Here is a 24,042-nt window from a genome sequence, read left to right as displayed (position 1 = left end):
TAGATTAGCTTCACACAGATGTCTTCTAACTGTCACAGTATTTACAGGTAACTCCAGACTGCCTTTGATCATCCTGGAGGTGATCATTGGCTGAGCCTTTGCCATTCTGGTTATTCTTCTATCCATTTTGAAGGTTGTCTTCCGTTTTCTTCCACGTCTCTCTGGTTTTGCTCTCCATTTTAAGGCATTGGAGATCATTTTAGCTGAACAGCCTATCATTTTTTGCACCTCTTTATAGGTTTTCCCCTCTCTAATCAACTTTTTAATCAAAGTACGCTGTTCTTCTGAACAATGTCTTGAACGACCCATTTTCCTCAGCTTTCAAATGCATGTTCAACAAGTGTTGGCTTCGTCCTTAAATAGGGGCCACCTGATTCACACCTGTTTCTTCACAAAATTGATGACCTCAGTGATTGAATGCCACACTGCTATTTTTTTGAACACACCCCTTTCAACTAATTGCCCAATTGCACAGCCTTAAGAGCGTGCATATCATGAATGCTGGGTCTCATTTGTTTTCTGAGAATCTACTGAACCTACTGGTAACTTGTTTGCCACGTAGCAATAAAAAAATATATGAAAAACCTTGATTATTCTGGTTAGTCACATTGTACTGCTATTATTTTGAACAAGACTGTATATATATATATATATATATATATATATATATATAATCTAGAGAAGATCTGTGTGGAGAAGTGGGCCAAAATCCCTCCTGCAGTGTGTGCAAACCTGGTGAAAAACTACAGGAAATGTTTGATGAGAAAAGGACATTGATTTTCTCAGGTGTTCAAATACTTATTTGCAGCTGTATTATACACATAAATAGTTTTTAAAAAGCATACATTGTGATTTCTGGATTTTTTTTATAGATTATGTCTCTCACAGTGGACATGCGCCTACGATGACAATTTCAGACCCCTCCATGATTTTTAAGTGGGAGAACTAGTTCAGTCGAGATAACACCTGATTGTCACCAACATTCTACAGGAATCTTAAAGGTGCACTCAGAATTTTTTCCTTGTTATGTTTTTAATTTTTTTTTAAACATTTTTTAAATGTAGTTTTATCTTGTTAAGTGACACTTTTTCTCATGGAATAAATATGGAATACATTTCCACAGCAAAATCATTGCCTTTGCATGATGCTGCAACTATGCTACTACGTGTCAGTATAATTCAGAGACGACTGCCATGTCATTCAACACAACAGAAACAAAACCTTAGAGTGCACCTTTAATGTAATAACATTTGAAGTATAATTTTACCATAATAAAATTCCATTACAGATTTGGGATATTGTAATGCAATTCAAACTAACAATATTCTGCCAAAGCATGTAAACAGAGAAATTTAAAATAATAATATTAATTCCATATGTATTTTAAGGACCTCCTAAAAAACAAAACAACAAAAACACAAAAGGCACCTTCTCATAAATCCAGAGTAGTGCTTTGTACAAACAATTCAATCTTAATTACAACAAACAAATAGTGCAAGTGGTACAAATGCTTACTTAAAGCTGTCCTGGTCGAGGCTTCAGTCTAATACTCCTGTGTATCAGCTGACATATTCTGCATCCTCTCCACCACAAAAAAACACAGTGTTCCTATGAATCCCATGATGACCATAACGAGGAGCTGCCAGGTCAGCAGTATATAACCACTGTAGAAGAACGCCACAGCTGCAAAAATAGACTGAGAGAGGGGGTGTATTATTGACTTAAATTCACATCAAATTCACCTTTGGGAGAGTCCTCGACTAAGGATTTAGACAATCGAATCAGTATTGTCGAATCTCTCTATGGTCGACTGATAGTCGAATCTGTGTGAATGGGAGGGGCACGACACTATCAGCAGAAGGGTAAAACTATTTTTATTATCTTTACACACTGCACACAGCAACAACTTTTAATAAAGCGACCAAAACGGCCTGCCAACTGGAACGAACTGACAATGGCTTTCTTATTTAGGTTTAAATAGCCTAAAAGGTAATGTGGTGGATAAACATTCATAAACCGTTTTCTCATAACATAACCGCGATCGAAATACAGAACATCACACAAATATATAAAAGAACATTTTGATAAATAAAGCTAAAAAAATACCTGCCTAGAGAGGAAAAGAACACTTTGAGTGCGTTTACATGCACGTTCTGAAGCCGATCGTGAAGGACGCGAAGCTCAGCCCTGCGCGCCTCAGGATCTGCACTCACACCGCCACCTGACGCGCACATTATATACACGCAAGCTCAATTTTGAATTGACTGACAGATGAGCTGCACGAAAGAGCTCTGTGGTGCGGCAGGATTTTAAACAACTTCCCGAGTGGCCGCGGACAGGCACTGAATGCTGCCGCCGGTGTGTGCTCACTCATTGAACGTGTTCTAATTTTAAAGGCGTGGTGCTAAGCTCAGCGCCCTTAAAGGGGTCGCACACCGATGCTCAGCTCAGCGCCGCGACCATAGACCGTAAAAAAATATGGACGACTCGACATCATCCGTTTCCGCTTGGCAGATTTGAAGCTTTTAGGCGGCCTGCACGGCGAGGACATCTTGGGACAGAGTCTGCGCAGTAGTGATTTCGGGACCGGAGTTGCGCAGTAGAGCGCTGGAAGTAGAGCAGGAAGTACAGCTGCGATATCAAAAGCCCGCCCACACTCTAAAAATTTCGAAAAAAGTCAGTTAGTGCCTCAGTGACAACTTCACTCAGAGAAGCCATCAGTCTCAGCTGTCAATCATGACGTCACACCCCCCGTTTTTATAGCATTAAATAACTAACTCAAACTAAACTTATTTTAAAAACGAAATGAAATGAAATCATCGTGATTACAACTGCCTTCAGTGACATAAACTAACTTTGGGGAAAAAAATATTTGAAGTGTAATTTTATTATTTAGTTTGCCTCGCGTCTATTAGAAAACACAGAGGGGCGGCTATACTGGGACCGGTCACCGGGGGGCGATCGAGGCATGAAAGCATCCTTAAATGAGAGGGAGACTGCAGGCTTGGCCACGACACGTCTTTAAAATATTGAGCACCCCCATATTGCCAAAATGGTTTGATCCTCGTTTCATAACATCCGCGAAGATTCGACCGTGAGATCGGTGGTCGAATCAGGCTCTGCATATCGATGCATCGAATCTTCGACTATTCGAGGTCACTCCTAATATATATATATATATATAAATAATCGCGCCAGCTTGAACCTTACCAGACGGAAGTAATGGCGGATGGGAAACCTTGATGAGACTCATCGGGATGTGAAGTAAAAAAAAATAACTAATACTGTTTCGGTTCGTGTCTTAAGACATCAAGGTGTCGTCACAAGCAGCAGGGTTTTTGTGCACATTCTCGAAGCATGTTTTTTTGTTTGTTTGTTTTGCTCTCATAGAATTGTTACGTTTTCATACCATTATATGACTAGCACACAGCAACGGTTGTTAAACATCTTCATTTGTGTTCTACTGAAGAAACAAAGACACCTACATGTTGGATGCACTGGGGGTAAACAGATAAACATCCCATTTTCATTTTTAGGTGAACTAACCCTTTAATGAAGATCTAGCTCACAAGGTTAAAACATTCCACATTTGTTCCTTCGTTTCAACTGGACTTAGTGGGCTAAGCTAAATGCTCTCAGATCGTCACCGCGCGTCAGAGAGATTAAGTGCACGCACTCAGACGAGAGAGGTATGTATGAATTCGTTTTAGTTAAGGGAATAACATAGTTTAATATCAAAAAGTGGTAAAGTATCCCTTTAATAGTTATGTGTCGTTCATGAACGGTTCGTTCATTTTGAACGAATCATATATGCAACATCCAGTCAATAATACGATTGTAATGTTCTATATGTTGCGAGACACTCAGCAAGACTCAGAGTCAGAACCGAAGACTCAAGAGATTAACTAATCCTTTCGGTTTCTGCATTCAGCCTATGGGGACTTGAACGAACGACTCGAACGAGAAGACTCGAGAGATGAACAATTTTTTTCTGTTTCCGGACGCATGTATTACATATGAGGCTGTCATGGCCAGATCAGAAATTATGACGGAACTAACGGCTCGAACCAGAAGTCCCAAGTGTACTAATCTTTCTAGGGAATGGATGTGATTAAATATGAAGTGACTAAAGAAAGAATGACTTGATTCGGGAGGTGAGGTGAACTAACTGACTGCATGCATAGCCTGAAGCAATTAAAGGGGTGATGAATTAATAAATCAACTTTCCTTTGAGTTGATATATAAAAAGGTCATGGTAATATAAGATTCTCCTGTAAATTTGTATAGCTGAAAACATCCCGCGATCGCGCACGTGTATGTGCGTGCTTATATCAAACTATCGTGCAGGCTATGTAATACAAAAATAATAGTCCAATTAATTAGGGCTGCAACAAACTATTATTTTGATAATCGACTAATCTACCGATTATTGGAATGATTAATTGACTAATCGATTTTTGCCATTGCCGCTGACGACTAATCAGTAAGCTTTGAACGATTATTCAATTAGTTAAAACATTGAGGTATACACATTCTAACTAGAATATAAAAAAAGAAAATCACTTTAGCTTTTTGAACTGGTTGTTTTAATGAACTCTGAACCAAGTAAACAGGTTATTCTCTTTAAGTTCTCAGATTTCTGTCCAACTCAAATCACACACAAATGCTTTCTACACATTGTTTAAATATTCTGTTCTCTTCCAGTTGACAAATAAAAAATAAAATAAAAATCAGCTGCAATTCCTTTGATGAAAAAAAGTTATCAATAATAGGTGCTGCTTAAACGGGACATTTAATTCAGGTAACAAAGAATGGTAAAATATTAATCTGCAAACAATTATTTCAAGTATACAAATTACAATCTTTTTTACATGACAATTGAGCTGACAGATTCGTATTCACCTTTTAATTAACAGTATGAAACAGTAACTGACACGAATGATCTCCTTTTGTAAGTCTTCATGCATATGGAACAAAATACGGGCAAGTGATAAGACTATAATATCTAATAGTGTTTCAATAAGGAATCCTAAACTCGATTAAGCTTTATTCTATTAAAAATAAATCACATTACTGTAATTATTATTTATACTTTAATAATTATTATTAATATTATTACTATTATTAGTAGTATTGCCTTCTCCAATTAAGAGATTTTCCACTAATTAGTGAGCTTCAGCTGGAGAACTCTCCTCTCAGCAGCTCCTCTTGTTCTGGGATGTTTCAACTTTAAAGGGATAGTTCACTTTGAAATTAAATTTTGATATGTTTTAGCTTACCTCATGGGCATTCGAGATGTAGGAGTATTTGTTTCCCCAGTAGTTTCAATTTTGATCATTTTAGGTCAAACCGTTCTTGTCTGTGCCTCACATAATGCAGGTCTTCTTCTTCCGCAATAGCATTTGTAAGGGCTGCATTATAGTGATGTCCGGTTCGCGAACGAATCATTCTTTTTAACCCGATCTTTTTAGTGAACCGGTTGAACCAGTTCACCAAATCGGACTGAATCGTTCTAAACGGTCCGCATCAGCCCTAATCCCACAAGTTTCTATAGTTACTAACTTTCTGACATGAGTGACAGTCCCTCCGTCTAGAAATAAACTAATATCTTGAAGTATATGTTGTAACTCCCAACAGATCACTGAACTGAGACATGTTTTGCTGTGAGAACTGATGAACTCTAGCCTGACAAGCCAGACCCACATCAAGATGTTTGGTCTGGAAACTCACCATTGACAGGGCTCAATCCGAGGGGCGGGATAAATGGTTGTCTTTCAAACTCCCTCTGCATGCGATAGGATAGACAACCAGAGCAACGAAGGTGAAACAGAGCTTGTTGATAGATTAAACATTTGCCGTATCCGGTCAGGAAAACTCTGAACACATCTTCCCTTTTTAAGAATGACTTTAGTGTCGTTCTTTGTTCTTTTCTCAGAGAAAAGCTTAACTCCAAGTCTTCCAGAGTCGCGGTCAAAGATGATTCGAAATACTGCTGTCCGCCAGTTTCTGTGTTTACTAAAAGCACGCAAACGCAACTCGGCAGTTGTCATTATGGCCCCGTCCACCGACTCTATACACGATGTGATTGGCCCGGCAAGAGTTAGGCGATTACAGCTCAGAAGGGTATTGAGAGTTGCTAGACGACACTCGCGGGCAGATTAAATTTACTGTTGCTAGGGTGCGTCTAGATTTCTAGGCTAGATGAACTCATGAGCCGAACGTACAGTGGTTCTCGGATCACCAGTACAGAATCGAAAAAAAGTTTCTTTCTAACACGTTCGATACTAAGAACCGATGAGCTGAGTATGCGTGTTATTTGTTCAGAGGAATGAAATGCAGGTTTCAAGTGTATAAAACAGCATCAGATAAAGCTGTCTTATCACTGTATTATTTTAAAGTTTGGAAAAGTTGGCGGAGAGCAGGCTGTGGCTGGCCTGTTCGAACACATTTGATCACATGAGCATTTAAACTACAAATCTACCTCTGGAAGTGGTCGAAAGTGGACAAGCTCAAAACATTTACCCCTGTATTTAACAGTGTCCACTTGTGATCTGACTGACCAAAACACATCTTAATGCCAAGTGTAAACAGGGCCTTAGCAGAATACATCTTGAATAAATACAAAATGGCTTTACCTGTATGAATTTAAATATAGCAAAGGCTGGTGCACTCTGCTCAGCATATGTCCGTCCCAGAATGCTGTAGAGTTGAGTGTTGAAACAGCTGTCCCCAAGACCCAGCAAGAAGCTGCACAGCAAGGCTATGGACACGCTACAAGAGGGAATATACACACAGCCATCAACAATGGAGCACTGCACTATAAAATAAACAAAATTTACCTAAGTAGATGATTCAAAAGCAGTTTAATTTGCATTCAAGGAATCAAATTTAATTTTTATTCTCACTTACATGCGCAAGTCAGTATATTCTAAATATTTAATTGCTCATGTCAATCACAGTGCTGACTGCCTACACAATGCTACAATACCCCCTAACAACTCCTAACCCAGTAGTTCTCAAACTTTTTTGGTCACGTCCCCCTTTAAACTTTTTAAAAGGTCTTGCACCACCTCACATTTTTTAAACCCTGTGGTGCTGTTCAGTTATCTTTGACCAATACATTTTTTTTTGTCTTCATCGGAATGGTAAGAAACTTAGTAAAGGTTTCACACTTGCTATATAAAACACACACATACACAAAATATGTACATGATTTGAAAAAAACATGGACATGATTTGAAAAGTTTAAATGGTCCTGAAAAAAAAAAGCTTCATCCGGAAGCTAGCTTCATGATATCCTTAGCTTCATCCGGAATGCAGATTCCCTGAAAATATTCAAAAGACGGCTAAAAAACCCATCTTATCATAAATGTTTGGGTTTTTTTTAATATATGCTTTCACTTTACTTTAACCCTTCCCAATTCTAGCTTGCTCTTTGCATTTTTTATAATAATAAATTTAAACTTTTATAACTTTCACTTTTTTTTTAACTCTTTCAAAAGAGAACAAACTTAAGTCTGCTCCAAACCATTCAAGGTTTACAGCAGTTTATGACGGACATTTAATTTTCATGTCTATGCTCTAAAAGTGATTAACAGGTAATACATGGATATGGAAATATGGAACTATTCCATAAATATAATTTAGTTTCATAAAATCCACTAAAAATACAAAATTAAAACATTATTGTACTAAAAACAGTACATTAATGTCACATAATTTTTTGACTGCCAAACGTGCAGCACTAGAGGATTAAATTGAAACACCTGCAATGAAACACCCTTCGCTTCCACAGTGTCAACGCCACACACAAGCGGCACAACTAAAGACTATAAGACCCATTATAATCAGTGATTTTGTTTACACAGGATGTGGTGCGATGTGACGGGACAAATTCCCCAATAGTAAACTGATGCCCTGTTCTATTTAGAGTTCGCACACAGCCCTCAACAATGCAACTTTCAGCACTGCACCATTTAAGAAACGAAATTTATCTCAGTAGACAATCCAAAGTAGCATTCAAGGAATCTGTTTTTATAAGTGAATTTATTCTGTGAGAATCAAACTCATGACCTTGGCATTGCTCCCCCCCCCCCCCCCCCAAAAAATCAGTTCAACGCAAACTCAGCTAATTTTCTTTTTTTTTTTTACTTCATCGGAATGCTATGAAACTTAGTAAAGGTTTTCAAACTTGCTATATTAAACATATGGACATCATTTGACGATGTTAAATGATTTTTTAAAAAAAAATTAAAAGTTTAAATGGTCCTGAAAAAATAGTCACACTTGTCATTTTTGCTTGCTGGTGGAATGATCTCCCTAGCTTCATCTGGAATGCAGATTCCCTGATAATATTCAAAAGACAGCTGAAAACCCATCTCTGCCGTGAGCACTTAAAGGGTGCCCTAGAATGAAAAATTGAATGAACCTTGCCATAGTGAAATAATAAGAGTTCAGGACATGGACATCACATACTGTGAGTTAGGGCTGGGCGATATGGAGCAAAAAATATATCTCGATATACGATATATATATCTCGATATCTTTACAGGAAAAATAACCCCCTAAACACTACAGCAAAAACAAATATGAGTTCTATGAGTTAGAATTTAAACTCATAGAACTCATGTGGTATTGAGTTCTTTTCTCTATAGAGCCAAATACCACAAATTCTTTTCTTTTTTTATTTATTGAAGTGCAAAGAGGTAGTCAGTTCATGTAGGAACAAAGTGCTTTTGCGACATTTAAAAAAAAAAAACTCCCCGATTACATAAATAATATTAATTTAACTGTAAAAGAAAATAAATAAGATTGCCTTCTTTTTATTTATTTCATGCTTTCAAAAGATGAATCAAAGACTCCCTTTTTTACACTTAAAGTCAACAGTAAGCATTTTGCAGAAAGATGGGGCATGACTGAGATAGAAATAAACTGATTTTGTCATAACACAATTTCCTGTTGAATTTTTATCAAAATTCAAACAGTGATGTTTGTCATGAGTTTGACCAAATTCTAACTCATCATGCGGATCATGTAGGATACACATGAGCTGAATTTCACTTCTTTTCCAGTTACAGAACGAAATATGAATGTCAGAAGGTAGGCTATATGATAATATGATACAGTACAACTTACAGAAGAGCACCGCGTGTCTCAGGACACCCGGGATGTCGCGTTTTTCCCTCTTGGTTAAAACATGAATAGACCTATTCATCATAATCCCGTGATAAAGCTGACAAAATAATAATAGTAATGATATTGCAATACTTTTGAAATGTTTTCAAATGATATGCGATCATTTTGACATTTTAACCGAAAACCATGCGATCAGTTAGACACAAATCATAAACTGACATGATTGCGACAGAGTGCGTCTCGCACCAATAATGTCAATCACCTGACTGTGGGTGAAACTTGCGATTGAACTATGATGAACATTAATATTTATTTACGAATTTAAGCAAGCAGTTGTGTTAGAAGGAAAACATGGTCTCTAAACTGAGTCCTGAACAACGCGCGCACTTGTCAACATGATAACTAATCCTCACCTGGTTGTGGAAGCAGCCGTGTTCAATGAGACAACACGCGAGGGGAGGGGGAACAAAAGCAAGAGGCGGGAGGCGCGCGAGCGGGGGCGAGCACAGCACAGGGAAGGCAAACAAGCAAAGTGATTAAATCCAAATCCATATCGAGTTGAAAAAAATATCTCGATATATTTTAAATATCGAGATATCGCCGATCCCTACTTTGAGTCTCAAACACCATTGCCTCCTCCTTCATATGTAAATCTCGTAAATCAAAAACACCACGGAAAAAAAGTGCTTCTCAACATAAACCCAACTGTGACGCAACCGTTGGGGATCATTTATATGCACGCCCCCAACATTTGCATCTGTCCAAACATGTGCATTGTCAGGCGGAACTGACGGAGCCGAATCATCAAAACAAGCTGCTTGCATGGACACACTTCATGTTCCAGGCTGTTCAGGAGACTTGTCGACCCTTCCCACAGATAAAAAATGTCAACAGTCATGGTTGATGTTCATAATCGGATACCACAACAGTTTAATTCAAGATTGTTCGTTTGTTCGGCCCATTTCAAGCAACCTTCGCTCAGCGTCTTTGAAGAAAAGTGTCAACTATATTCCTGCAAGCAGGAAGTAGCGATTTTATCCATTTATTGACTGTTTAAACAATTTCTGATTAAATTGAAAGTTTCTTAGAGAGACAGCATTGTCTAGAAAACGCAAGATGCTAGTACAGTAACAATAGGAAACACCAAGTACCATGCAAAGCTAAATAAGTTAGTGTGTCTAATAACAAAGGTTAATATTATTTTGTATTACAAAATACAACCGTATATACGTTGCTTACAGATCGTTCACTCGATCCTTCTAGCAAACATTGACAAGGCTATTTTTTTTGTAAAAATATATATTTATATTTTTGAGAACTTAAGTATGATGTTTTTGCATGCTTGTATTAAGAGTTCATCACTGTCACTGTGTATCCTACATTGTGACTAACGTTATATAAACATGCAATATCGTTGACGAAAAAAGACGAGTTATCACTGGTTTTGGTTTAGGAAAGAAGATTGTTCGTGGGGTTGCCAAATTTTTTGCAATTTAAATCCCCCAAACAGAGCTTTTCTGTGAAAAGAACGTATGCTATCCGGTGTTTTACCTAAACATGTCCAACCTGGCAACCATATGCTCTCTCGCGCACAGATGATCTGAAAACACCAATAAACAAGTAAGCTGCATTTTATCAATCTCCATTTGAGATGTTATGCTTAAACTGTCATTTAGTCGGTCTGTGTTCTGTCAGGACGGTCAGGACTCACGAGCCACTTCGCTGAACTGCTGTGAGCTGCTGAAATAAGCCAATCAGAGCAGAGCTCAACATTAATACTCATGACCCTTCCAAATAAGGCAAAACAGAGCATTACGTCCTAGGGACAATTTATAGGGTTGTAAATGGACCTGTAAAACTGTATAAGTTTTAACCCTTAAATAAGCCACAAACCCTCTATGTAGACATCAGAGAACAATTTAACATATTGTTTCAAATCATTCTAGGGCACCTTTAACCTTACAGTATAGTATATGTAGTTTTTTTAATTTTTTTTAATGCTTTCACTTTCCTTTAACCCCTCCCAATTTTACCTTGCTAGCAAACTGATGCCCTCTTCTATTTGCGTCATATTCCAAGTGATCACACTACTTTAACACATTTGACAAATGGATTTGCAACGCTTGCTTTGTTAAGTCCAGTATATAGAGCTTTAGCTGTTACAGTGATTCAGTACATGACAACTGTAGCATTCAATGTGGACACTGTGTTTGTGCTGCTCTTGGAAGTGAGCGGCGTGTTCACTATAGCAGCTTGTCCACTGATGAGGTGCATTTTCTACGGCACGATTCTTCTGTGTCAGGCTTGTTTAGCCTGTTTAGCCTTGTTTTGAAGTCAACGGTCTGGAGAAGGAAGTTCTAGAGGAATTGGCATTCTGTGCCGCTATAAAAGGCAGAGAGTCAACGGCCATTCACACATTCAAAAGCTATTGCGAAAGCTATATAGTGTTTTTTCCTGCAAGTTTGACATGCTCCACCCCTTCAATACCAAGTGGATCACGCCACTTATATTACATGCTGTAATACCTTGGTGCCAGATATGGCTTATGCTGTGAGCTTGTTTGAAGAACCACAGGTGCATCATCTGGTATGTTGAGGAATATCAGGTAGAAGGCCACAAAGTGCACAACCATCCCTAAGAAGACAACTGAAGTGCGCCTGAAACGGTTATTTTTCAATACAAGGCCAAACAATCCGCCCCCTGTAGACAAAATACAACATCTAATCAAGCTTCAATCTTAGAAAAAATCTGCCTAGCTTGTCATTGGATGACCATAAAAAGGTAATCAAAGCAGGTGTTCACGCTTACCAATTATTTCTCCAATTCCCACCACAATGCCTGAAATGCCAATTAAGCCTTTTGCTGCATGGCCAAAGTGTGTTGTAGTTCCAATGCAGGTTCCATACACACCACTGTAAAATGACAACTCCAAACCTTCAACGAAACAACAGGAATCAAAGCATATTCATCATGCTCAAAGGCTCATGGAATTTATTGGATGTTTCCTTCAGTGATATCCTTACCACTGTATGCCATGCAGAAACTTAATAACAGTATGGTTTTTGTTTTGAAGATTTCCACAATCGTCTCTGAAAGTAAACAGATAAAAGCAAAGATATATATATATACCACTACAAGAGTAGCCTGATCTGACAAAATAATTAAAGAAATAATTTTGTAAAAACAGCAGATCATGTAACAAAAAAAAGGAAGTTAAGCCGTATGAACTTACTAAACTCTGTTTTAGCTTCCGTCACAGCAGATGTTGCTCTTTGTGTATATCTAAAATAACATTACACAACAAATTATATAAGCTGCCAATGAAAGCTCAAAACATTAAGAAGCAATGAGTCGTTTTTTTGTGTTTATGAATATATAGCTGGGGTTATCATAGAGATATGTAATTTCCAGTTATTACTGCAAATTGAAAAAAAAAATGGTAGTTTGTTTTTGTTAAAATTAGGAATATCATAAAATGTACCATATTGTATGTGATGGGTCCATCAAAGGTGACCTAGTATGCCCCTTTTCACAATATGTAATATAAAGCCTCGTTTCCACCAACATTAACCATAAAAAAATTGTCCCAGCAACTCTTTTTCCCCCAGACCTGCTGCTGTCTGCTTTTCCATCACTGTCTAAAGTACTGTAAAGATTAGCCGGGTGACATAGGTCTGCACACGACTTTCCAGAGCCGAATGGATTTCAACCTCCACAAATAAACTTAAATAAGTCCATACATACCATTCTCATCTCCGTGCATCCCATAACTCTGTCTGACGCACCCACCACTAGCCTAGCTCAACACAAAGGCTGGAGGTAAACGCCTCCATGTAGCCTACTGATTAATAAGTGACAAAATAACACCAACATTTTCCTATTTACCTGTTGTGATGTGTATAGTCATATTGTGTATAAAAACTGACGGAAAATGAAAATGTTACATTTTCTAGACCGATATGGCTAGGGACTATACTCTCTTTCTTGCGTAATAATCAAGGAATTGTGCTGCCGTACCATGGGTGCTGCGGCTCAATAATATTACGCAGCACCTGAAAATAGTCCCCAGTACACTCTCTGTGCAAGCAGGTTGTCACGTTGGTTATGTTGACGGAAGTTAGCCTATTTTCAGGCACTGCGTAATATCATTGCCGCTACAACCATGGTACGGCAGCAAAGTTCCGGGATTATTACCCTGGAATCACTTTTCATTTTCCGTAATCAAATTTAATTTTCCTTAGCACACAATGTAACTATACATATCAACATGTAAGCTTGCGTGTGGTGGGCATACTGGAGAAATATGGATGCTGCACGCTGGTGGTGGTTGAGGAGAATAGGAAAATGTTGGTGTTATTTTGTCACTTATTGAGCAGTAGGGGTTCTCTGGGAAAAAAATGTTGTTTGGGGGGTAAAATGTGTTTTATTTTGGCAAGGTTGCCTGCTAAAATTCACATTCCTGAGTCCAGTGTTGGGTAAGTTACACTAAAAAAGTAATTAGTCACTAGTTACTAATTATATCTTCAGTAGTGTAATTAGATTACTGTCCAAATTACTCTCTTTAAAAAGTATTTAATTACTTATTACTTTTTAATTACTTTCTAAATCCCATATCAACCTCGAGTTAAGCAATTCAAGGTTAGACATGAAAAGACTCTTTTAATTCATTCAAATAAATAATATAAAACTATATAAATTACTCATATTAACTGACCAAAGTATTACAAATGTAAGAAGGCTACAAAAAAACATGCATTTTAAAGTTAAGACTTTAAATGTTGATGTTAAGTCCACTATTGAATTATGTATAATTATATTTAGTATTTAGTTCAATTACATCAGAAGTAACTGTAATTAAAATACAGAATAAATAAGAGTAAACCCTTACTTTACTTTTTCAAGGGAAAATTAATTAAATTACAGTAACTAACAGGGGTTAAAAAACTGCTCTGGACTTTCTCCCAAATAGGCCCACCAACCGGCCATTAGCCCCTAGCCGTGCGTAACAGACACTGCACTATGGTGTACTATGTACTAACTACACTGTAGCCTACTTGGCCCTCTTTTCTTTTTCCCATCCACCTTTCTCCTTATGTTTTCTGCTTGCAATTCTGCCGCGATTTGATTCTGGAAATCCGAGGACCAATCAAAAACTGGTTAGAAGGCTGATTCGTCTTCCTCGGGTATTTTTTTGTTTGTTTGTTTGTTTTTTGCACGTATATAAGTATACAAGTGCTCGTATTAGTGCCCCTGCTGATGGCTGTTCATATTGTGTTATTAGTAGGGCTGTCAATCGATTCAAATATTTTAATTTATTTAATCACACATTTTTATCAGTTCTAAATGTAGGCCTACCTTAAATTAATATGTTTCAAGTTTTTAATACTCTAATCAACATGGGTATGGACAAATATGCGTGCTTTATGCAAATGTACGTTTATTATTAGTGAAACCATACTCAGAGCATGAAGACAAGACATGTTGCAAAGGTCATAGATGTTTTTCAAATAACTTGCTCACGTCTCTGTAAGGCTGGAAAAACCTAATAGATGCCGAAATGTCTAATTGCTCTGAAAAAAAAAAGTAAATTAGCACCTGAACTCATTCATACAGTTAGAGTCTCTGTCCGAGACGACATCACACTGAGTGAACCATCTACGAATGACTCTAATTTACATGCCTTTCCTTTCACATGAAACTTCCCCAAAACTCCTGCTCCCCCTCATATTGAGATCACCTGAAATGCACCAGAAATCTCTTTGCTAGAATGTCAATCCTCAGAATACAGTATTATATGTGTTTGATATCATTTGAAATGTCTCATAAATGTTTTAAGAGTTTAAAGATATCTTTCCTTGGTGTATGGTGGGTGTGGCTTTCAGCCATTTGGCCTCTCAAGTCTATAGGACTTGATTAATGCCAATTCCTATTGTGAACTCGTGTTAACATTTGAAAGAGTTTCAAATGGTACTGGGTATGCATCTGGTTCTGGGTATTTAAAGAAATGTAGCAAAAAGTCAGCCTATAAGCTTAAAAATTCAGAATAAGCAGTTCTTAAAATGATTTCTCTCATTTTAAGAATATAAATAAAAGGAGTTTTTACACTGGCAGTTTAATTCAGAACAGGGCACAGTTCGTATGAAAAAATGGGTAATGTGTGTCATGCAGACATGAGCGCACCAGGACCACACCATACCTGGAGGAGGAGGTCCATATTCCACAAGTAGGAATATAGCGCGGCCCCTTTAAGAGCTGGAATATAGTGCGGCACCTTTAACAGATGCGGGTTCCTGCCTGTATTTTGTGTGTGTGTGATTGTGTTGGAAGCGCTCTTATTCATAAAATGCAGTTAAAATGAATTTCCGTAACGAGTTAATTTTGACAGCCCGAGTCATTAGATTTATTTATTTTTCACTGACGGCCGGGCAACGGCCTTTGGTTGGACGGCCGTTCTGGACTTTTCCAGAACGCACAAATTGACAATCCGTCCCTGGAAACTACTTACACCCAATACTGCCTGGGTCTATATATCACATAATTGAGGTCGCTTCAACCTGCAGACATGGAGAACAACCAGTGGGAAACCCGTGGACTTGGCAACACAGTGTAGTTGAGTTCTGTTGACATTTGACAACTAACGTTTTGCGTCGCTCCGTTGCTCTGATTGGTTGTAGGTCTATCCAATTGAGGTCTTTCCAGGTTCAGTTGAAAAACGCCACATAATTACAGCCCAATGGAGCAGTATCAGACTCATATTCTGACTAGAACTGAGTATGACCAAGTCAGGCTAGAGTTATGGCACACACCGAGATGAAAATGGTATGTATGGACTTATCTAACTCCAGCGGATATGGTGAATAAGCTAAAGTCCCAAAAAATCCTTTAATAAAGCCTGAACCTCTTTGTCGGTTCATTGGTCGTATTTTTTAAACTCCACTGTTGATTTGAATAGCAAATGCCTCTAACTGCATGCACCGCAACAGACTTTCAGGTTCAAATAAAATGCTGCATGAGAAATGCTCAACCAGAAAGTACCTGAACTGTGAAAAAGTACTACCTTGCAAGCAGTGTAGTTTTGAGGGGGAAATATTTACCCAGAACTTAATTTGTACCCCAGTTCCTGTGGTCAAAACGCGTGTACCCAAGAACCACCCCAAAGTCCCTTGTTCCTGGGGAAAGTTTCTGCGGTGGAAACGCTGCTTATGTCTCTGGTGTCCACTGAATGTGTCTGAGCTCATCAAATTTGCCCCTATTTGGATGTTGAGCAAAAACATGCTGTGTTTGTGTGTATCCATTTAAACACAAATGAGTTGCTGCTCTCAGCTCCCTTTCCAGAAGAGGGTGGAGCCTCTTATGTGCACTAGTTCATCCAATAACAGAGCATTTGTAGTGTTTTGTCGCAGACATTGTATATCTCCATCTGCTTTAGTGAAGAAACAGAGATGGAGGACGGTTGAAGCTCACTCAGAGCGACCTCTATGCTAATAGAGCAGATTGTCATCAGTCATGGGTGGGCCTCCTATACCCTTACAAAATCTATAACCACTGATTTGGAGATGATTTATTGGGATTATGAAAAAAAGAGTGGGTGGACTTCTACCATTATAAGCTTAGAGTGGTTGTTAACATACACTCTGGACAGATATCTTTGTTTAAACACATTATAAAATGAATCCTTATTGTTGGATCTATGAAAGAGACTTGTTGAATCTTTATTGTTGGATCTGTGAAAGAGACTTGTTGAATCTTTATTGTTGGATCTGTGAAAGAAACATCTTTCTTATTTACAGTTCACTTAATGAAAGAGTGAACTTACATTATTCTTGCCGATAACAGAGACTGGCCTTCCTCTTCAGAAAGAGCATCTTCCAGCTGACGGACCTTCCTCAATGCAAGGAAACTTAGAGTCCCGAGTGCTGAGATAACCAGCAGAGCCGTAAACATGATCTTTCTGTCTTTATCTAAAAGACAGGGTTAGGGTTAGAGTAATAAAAACAAACAAAACAAAACATTTACAAAAATAAATGTCATTTGAGAGTAAGTAAATAGACAGGACATTTTGTGTTTAGTAGTGATTAAATAAGTCGCTAGTTAAAATAAATAAAAGAACAAACACAATCAAATATGATTTTCAAACCATTATGTTACCTGAAATTTCAGTTTTTCCCTTCCAATCAAAATAAACGTATAGATTGCCAAACAACATACTGGAAAGAAAACACAAATAGAGCTTTTCATATAGGAATCATTGACAGCGTTTAAAAAAACTGGTTAAAATATTTTGTAGCACACTTGGTATTGCTGATTTGGTTAGCAAGTTTGCATAACTCTTGATGACTTTCTTCAGTTAAACACAAAAGGAGATCTTTCACAAAATGTCCATGCTGCCATTTTCCATACAATGAAGTATTATAAATCATATAAATATGAAGTGGACTGCATTTATGGTGCTCGTCTATCATTTAAGAGCTTAGCAGTTTACCTTTTTCATTTTAATCATGGACAAGACAAGAATAGAAGTTCTGCCTAACATCTAATTTTTGTGTTATTTCACAGAAGAAGAAAAATAGGAGAGTATTTAAATAAATCCTGCAAGTGATAATTTGTGCATTATTTACTACTCCCCAAAAAACAGCATGTCTTAACCAATTTTTGCACTTGATATGCTGAATTAAGAATTAGTTCCTACAATATTTGTTCCCTCATTTTAGTAATTAATTCCCATTTTTGATTTAATGAAAACAAATGAACCAATAAGTACAATGTGGCCATGATTTATTAAATTGAGGGAATTAATCATTTTATAATGTGTGCATGTGTATCTTAAAACAAAGGAACTAATTAGTAAAACATGCTGACAGATTAGTATAGCAAGGTTCATGCTACGATTTTGCACACAATTTGGTGGCCTGCTTGAAACAAAATTTTGTGAATCCTAAAAGATTCCTCTGATCCTATAGCCAAAATCTTGATCGCTAGTTTGACATGTCCAATTAAAGACAATTACGATAAAATTTTACTTCTGACAGTGTCAGAAGATTGACCATAGTCCTGTAGTGACGCGTACAGTAAGCAGTTTGATGAATGGTCCACGAGCCCCGAGGGAAATAATCGAGTGAAGAGCATTCAAATTTAGAGTGGAACACATCCCAGGTAGATTGCATTGGTCATAATGGAAGTGAGCTGCGTGTGTGTTCTTTCATTTGTAGAAGTCTACCCCGCAGAACAGCACTTTTATGTAATTGCGGTTTCAATTGTCCCTGTTTAGTGAATCTGATTCTTTATATTCCATATTAGTTTACTATTAATAATCACAGCTGATATTAAGTATATCATGTTAGTGTGAAGATTATAATTTCTGGAAAACTATGAATCAGACTGGGCTCTCTTAAGACATTTGCTGCTTTCTCTTCTGGTACCTGCACTGCAGTAAAGCCCAAAACAATCCTGTGTTCCTGTTGATGGTGGAAGCATCGGAGTTCTCAACTAGAAAGTGCCCTTGGGCCGTCCAAAGCACTGTGGATAGAAAAATACAATAAGAATTATATTAATATGAGCCATGTTGTACTACTTAATTATGAATAGCTCTTAACAAATGAATAATTCAAACCTTTAACTGTCATTTGAACCATCACCTATAATTTATTTTGACTGAGCATAATGTATTCACCAGTGTTATAAAAATGCAACTATACTTTCTTTTTGAGTGACAGAAATGGCCTCTACCATTTTGCTTGAGTGGGTGGAGTGGAGGAATGTAAAAATGTAGAATTTCTACTGTTGTAGACATATGTACTGTACATTAAAAACTAACCAGACAGGCTGATAAAGTTCATAAAAAGAATTACTTTATAATGCTAGGTCAATTATCTGCTTTATATATACAGTATATATTTATATTCAGCAATGTAGAAGCAGGTGGTGGATGATGAATAGCTATGAAGTATTTGATCAAATGAAAATACACAATGAATGTAATTGTATGTTTTAAACATCTACTTACTGGCTGCTCCAATGCCAATTACCACTGATGTAAAATAAAAGGACCATGTGGATGGATTGATGAATACAGCTATATAACCACTGAAAAACACACCGAAGTAAACAATACAGACAACTGTTGCACAATGGCTACATAATGAACAGTCACAAAAAGATCTGTGATACTTGCCTATAAAGAATTCCACTCAAGAACATTGTAAACTGCGGTCCAATTATTGCAACGATAGTGGGAGCTAACACATTACAGAATGAAAAAACTCCATATATTATTCCAAGGCTGTGAAAAGAAAAAAGGGAAATTAAATTCTCATCATCAACATCGAAAGTTTCTTTTCTTAAATTAATCTCTTAATGTTTCTGTTTCTGACATTAAACTCTTATAATAACTCTTATAATAAATCATAACTAAATACAAAGTGCATATGATCTCTCATGCATTTGTTTGTGACAATTACAAACTCCAACCGTGTTGAAAATTGAAAATGTAAGCTTAATTGTTATCTTAAAATGTTAAGTCAAACTGGTGCCAATCTACAATGACTGATTAGGCTGCCATACTACCAAAACCAGTCAGTACTACAAAGTAACACGTTGACAATAGCAGCATTTCTGCAGTAGTGGTGCTGAGTATCGGGTGTATTCGGTATCAAACACTCTCATTTGTGTTTGTTTGAGCGCTTTCTGAGTGACGTGTCAACGGTTTTCTATTTTCTGTCCCTGCGTCCCAATTCACATATTATCCATACTAAATAGTATTCGAAAATAGAATTAGTATGACCAAAATTAGTATGTTGAAAAGAGTATTCCAAATGGTCTACGGATGGTCTACCATTTCCGGTCCGAATTCGAAGTGCGCACAAAAACTATTCTCGTTGCTTCATCAAATTATTGTAGAGCCACTGTAGTGAGATGGACTTTGTAAAGACGTCTTTAGAGCCATTTATGGGTCTTGAGAGAGGAAAGGACATTGGTGTCAATGAAGGCCTTTCTGAGCCATCGGATTTCAACAAAAATATCTTAATTTGTGTTCCGAAGATGAACGCAGGTCTTACGGGTGTCGAACGATATTAGGGTAAGTAGGTAAAGACAGAATTTTCATTTTTGGGTGAACTAACCCTTTAAAGACCCACACATGGCAAATCAATGTGCGAGTACATTTCTCTCTGATATGGAAGAAAAATTAAACTAAATGTGGAGGATTTTAACTGTGACGAATCTGATGATGATTGACAAGGCAGTGATGAGATGTAACTAAGCGACAGAGTCCATTAAATATGACAAAGTGTTTCGTCCCAAAGCAAGCTTGATACTTTTCAGCTACACACTCAAAAGTATGTACTGTTTCTTCACAATAAGAGTACATACTTTTAGGACGTAGTATAAGTAGGCGAATTGGGACGCAGCATGTGTTTTACAAGCTTTGAGCATTGTAGCCAATCACAATCATGCCCGTTTTCAAGTCAATCTGACTGGCTACTGCAGCTATAACCAATTTGTGTTTTTTCATTTTATAGCACCAACAAGTGGCCAGTCGTCACACCACAGCCCGAGGCCATAAACATATGTACAGAGTTTGGTGAAATGTTCTAATTTTGTCGAGAGGGATAGCGTTTTAGTAAAAGTGGCCACACCCACTTTGAGCGTTTTGGCGTTCCGTCACGTGTGTGAATTTGAAATTTCGAGGTTTTTAACAATTCTTAACAATCAGATTCCAGAGAATCTTTCTGCACTCGTTTGGTTTTGATTAGGCAAAAAAACAAGGACTAGTTTGCAAAAGTAGGATTTTCAAAAAATCTGTGACGAACAGTTTAGGAGTTATGAGCCATTATTCTAATCGTGTAGCATCACCATCTGCCCATTTGGTTGACATTTGGGCCTGGGTGACATTGTAGAGGAGGTGGGTATGACTATCCCTCAAAGTTTCAAGTCTTGGTCTACCAAGTCACTTTTAGGGGAGAATGCTGATCCTTGGAAACACAATAGGGTTTCAAAAGTATGCACCTGAACCCCTAATAAGAGATTTGTGATACAAGACAACTTTTTTTATCATAACGAGAGTTTTTGCGAGAGTGCAGAATTCACTGAGCTTGAGCTTCAGATATTGACAGCCTTTGGAAGAGTCTTTCTCCTGCTTTCTGTTTATTACCCATTCATAATCTGAATACAATTTTAATTTTTCATGCTCATAAGTACACTGAAAACTTAATTATTCCTGGATTGACAGCCCTATTTAAATGCATGATTGAATTGGACAGTGCATGATTGACAGTGATAACCAACGGACAAGAAAAAAAGGGAAACTTTTTTTAAGTAATTGAAAAGTTACAACTATTAAATTAGACTGAAACAAACATGCTTTATAGTCTCAAAATGTTTTAGCATAAATGTAGTAAAAAAGTGAAGGACTGGGGGAATCATTCTTACCTGTGATACCCACTTCCTGTGAAGTTAGTGCTATTTAAGCTTTTCACCACTGTTTGCTAAAAGGAAATAAATACATAAACAAATACATTTTTGGTAACACTTAAGAATAATGGTCATTAGTTAACATTAGTTGACTACATTAATTAATATGAAGTAATAATAAACTGCACTTATAAAGCATTTATTTATCTTTGTTAATGTTAATTTCAACATTTACTAATACATTATTAAAATCTTGTTAACATTAGTTAGTGCACTGTGAACTAACAAACCATGAACAACTGGAGTTTTATGAACTAACGTTAACAAATATGAACTGATACAGTAATAAATGTACTTTTTATGGTTAGTTCATGTTAGTTAATACATTAACTAATGACCATTATTCCAAAGTGTTACCACATTTTTTTGCAGTTCACCTAAATAGCCCTGTATAGCAAACAAATTAATTTTCAAAAGTTCTAAAATGATAGTCTGTCAATAAATATGAAGTCTTGAAGAATATAAAGAAAACGAAATGCATTAAGGCTACAAAAAAAGCATCATTTTGAATATTTAAAGATGGTTAATTATATGGAATATTTGTTGAATCTTCTGTAAGGCATCTTTTCATGGTTAAATTGGGTGTGTGGGTTTTTTTCTGTATGGAGTGGCTGTGAGGTTAACATGAGTCCACCTTGACATCTGAATTTGTTCCTCCCATTAGTCATGCAGGATAATTCATTGACTGATGGGACAAATTCAAAAACACGAGATGCGCATGACCCAGATTTACCTCAAAAATACTGATACAGTTCTCAGTGAATGCCGTTTTTCACAATATAAGTTAAATACTGAAATAAAGCTAAAGATTACCTTATAAAAATTGTTAAGCTACTGTACTGTGAATAAAATGATAGAAATATTATGTCTGAAGGACATATTATAGAGACAAAATAACTTTAGTATTTGCTGTATTTTGGTAGAAACTATAGCTAAGAACTACATCTTACTGCTAAATTGTTGTACAACAAAAGTTAACACAGCATGTCATCATTGTATCATACAATGACTATAGACTATAATATACGTCATGCAGTATAAATGCAAGATAACTTACTTCAATATTACCACAAGTGGTGAAGGCTGTAAAAATGAACAAAAATCCTATTCCCAAAACAACAACATTATATGTCCTAATGTCCGCCATCCTCGGCTCATTTAAATCCTGGAGTAAGATGTCAGTACGCCTCGGTCCACGTCAATAAAAACAACATCCAGGAAAATAAACTGTTAGAAAACAAAGCCAGAAGTTGAGTAATTAGTAATCTACTGCACGATACAGTATAATTGCATTATATCTATAACAGCAGTTAAACTGTTACGAATACAAGTTCGTGGTCACAAAAATGCACGCGCCTCGTGACCCTCAAGAATGAGACGAAAGTTGCGGGAAATGGGAATGCAAAATCCATGTGATGGTTTCCGTGGCAACTACTTCACAATGATTTGCTTTTATATATTATCTCGGTATAGCCTACCTATGTAAATAAATATTCAAACATGACCTGATACATTTTCTTTGCATCGTTGAGCTAACTTGATATATTTTCAGTTTAATGCACCATTAACTCAATTCCAGGTTAGCTACAGCATTATGCTAGTCACACAGTTTGTCAGTAACACTAAGTTATATCATTGCAATAACTTACCCGATTCAAAAAGACGGTACACTTTAACACGTAACGTTAGTCGCTGTTACTGCTGCATTTAAGTTAGGTCACGCGCGATCTTTAAAACCAACAGCGATTGTAGGCAATGTCTTTTTAATATAAGGTAATTATATATTAACTTACACGAAATTATTAGTTCCGTTGACTTGTTTACATATTTCTTTCAAAGGAAGATTGTGTAAGCGCTGAAAGATCACCAAGCCCTCAAGGCCGGTTAAGTTTACGCGTAGATCATCGGTAGATCTATAAGTACTATCAGCAGAGTGCAGGTCAATCACTATTATTTGGAAATTATCAAACGTTAACAGGCTACGTCACATCTGGAGTAGTCGTTATACCTACCCATTTTCTTTCTTTCTTTTTTATTGCAATAAAGAATAGCCTACAACATTTACTGACAATAAACCAATACATAATATTAAAACAAAATATATAAACATACATGCAGTTCTAAACTTATTACACCATATGACTCATCTCTTGAGTCTTACACGCAACTAAATTTTAGTTTAGAGTTCTTTAAATAATTGAAATATAATAAACCAAAATATTTCTTGGAAAAAATTATATATATATATATATATATATATATATATATATATATATATATATATATATATATATATATATATATATATATATATATATATATATATATATATATATATATATATATATATACATACATACATACACACACACAAACACACGCGACCTACACTAGATAGATATTACTAGAAAGAGATTACAAGAAAATAATTGTGTAATT

General features: G+C 36.7%; 1 protein-coding gene across 4 annotated transcripts; it reads right to left on the bottom strand.

Moving 5' to 3' along the window:
• Positions 1-662: 662 nt before the first annotated feature.
• LOC137043963 (UNC93-like protein MFSD11) lies at positions 663-23,510 on the bottom strand. Of its 4 annotated transcripts, XM_067420564.1 has the most exons (15): positions 23,397-23,510; positions 22,661-22,830; positions 21,562-21,617; positions 19,307-19,414; positions 19,139-19,218; positions 18,555-18,651; positions 17,284-17,342; positions 16,952-17,096; positions 12,368-12,417; positions 12,159-12,224; positions 11,944-12,069; positions 11,661-11,835; positions 6,636-6,771; positions 1,516-1,696; positions 663-743 (listed from the first exon to the last, which is right to left on the bottom strand). In XM_067420564.1, the coding sequence occupies exons 2-14, from the start codon at positions 22,748-22,750 to the stop codon at positions 1,544-1,546; spliced, it is 1,341 nt and encodes a 446-aa protein (XP_067276665.1). In that variant the 5' UTR covers positions 22,751-22,830; positions 23,397-23,510; the 3' UTR covers positions 663-743; positions 1,516-1,543. The 4 variants fall into 4 exon arrangements, with proteins under 4 accessions (XP_067276665.1, XP_067276639.1, XP_067276647.1 ...); XM_067420538.1 differs by lacking the exon at positions 663-743 and having other exon boundaries at positions 755-1,696; XM_067420546.1 differs by lacking the exons at positions 663-743; positions 23,397-23,510 and adding an exon at positions 23,253-23,390 and having other exon boundaries at positions 755-1,696.
• Between the last annotated feature and the right edge of the window lie 532 nt (positions 23,511-24,042).

This window comes from Pseudorasbora parva, chromosome 2 (genome assembly GCF_024679245.1).
Source record: "Pseudorasbora parva isolate DD20220531a chromosome 2, ASM2467924v1, whole genome shotgun sequence".
In the NCBI taxonomy this organism is placed as follows: domain Eukaryota; kingdom Metazoa; phylum Chordata; class Actinopteri; order Cypriniformes; family Gobionidae; genus Pseudorasbora; species Pseudorasbora parva.
Note: the sequence above shows the minus strand (reverse complement) of the source record. Positions and strands in the feature narration are given on the sequence as shown.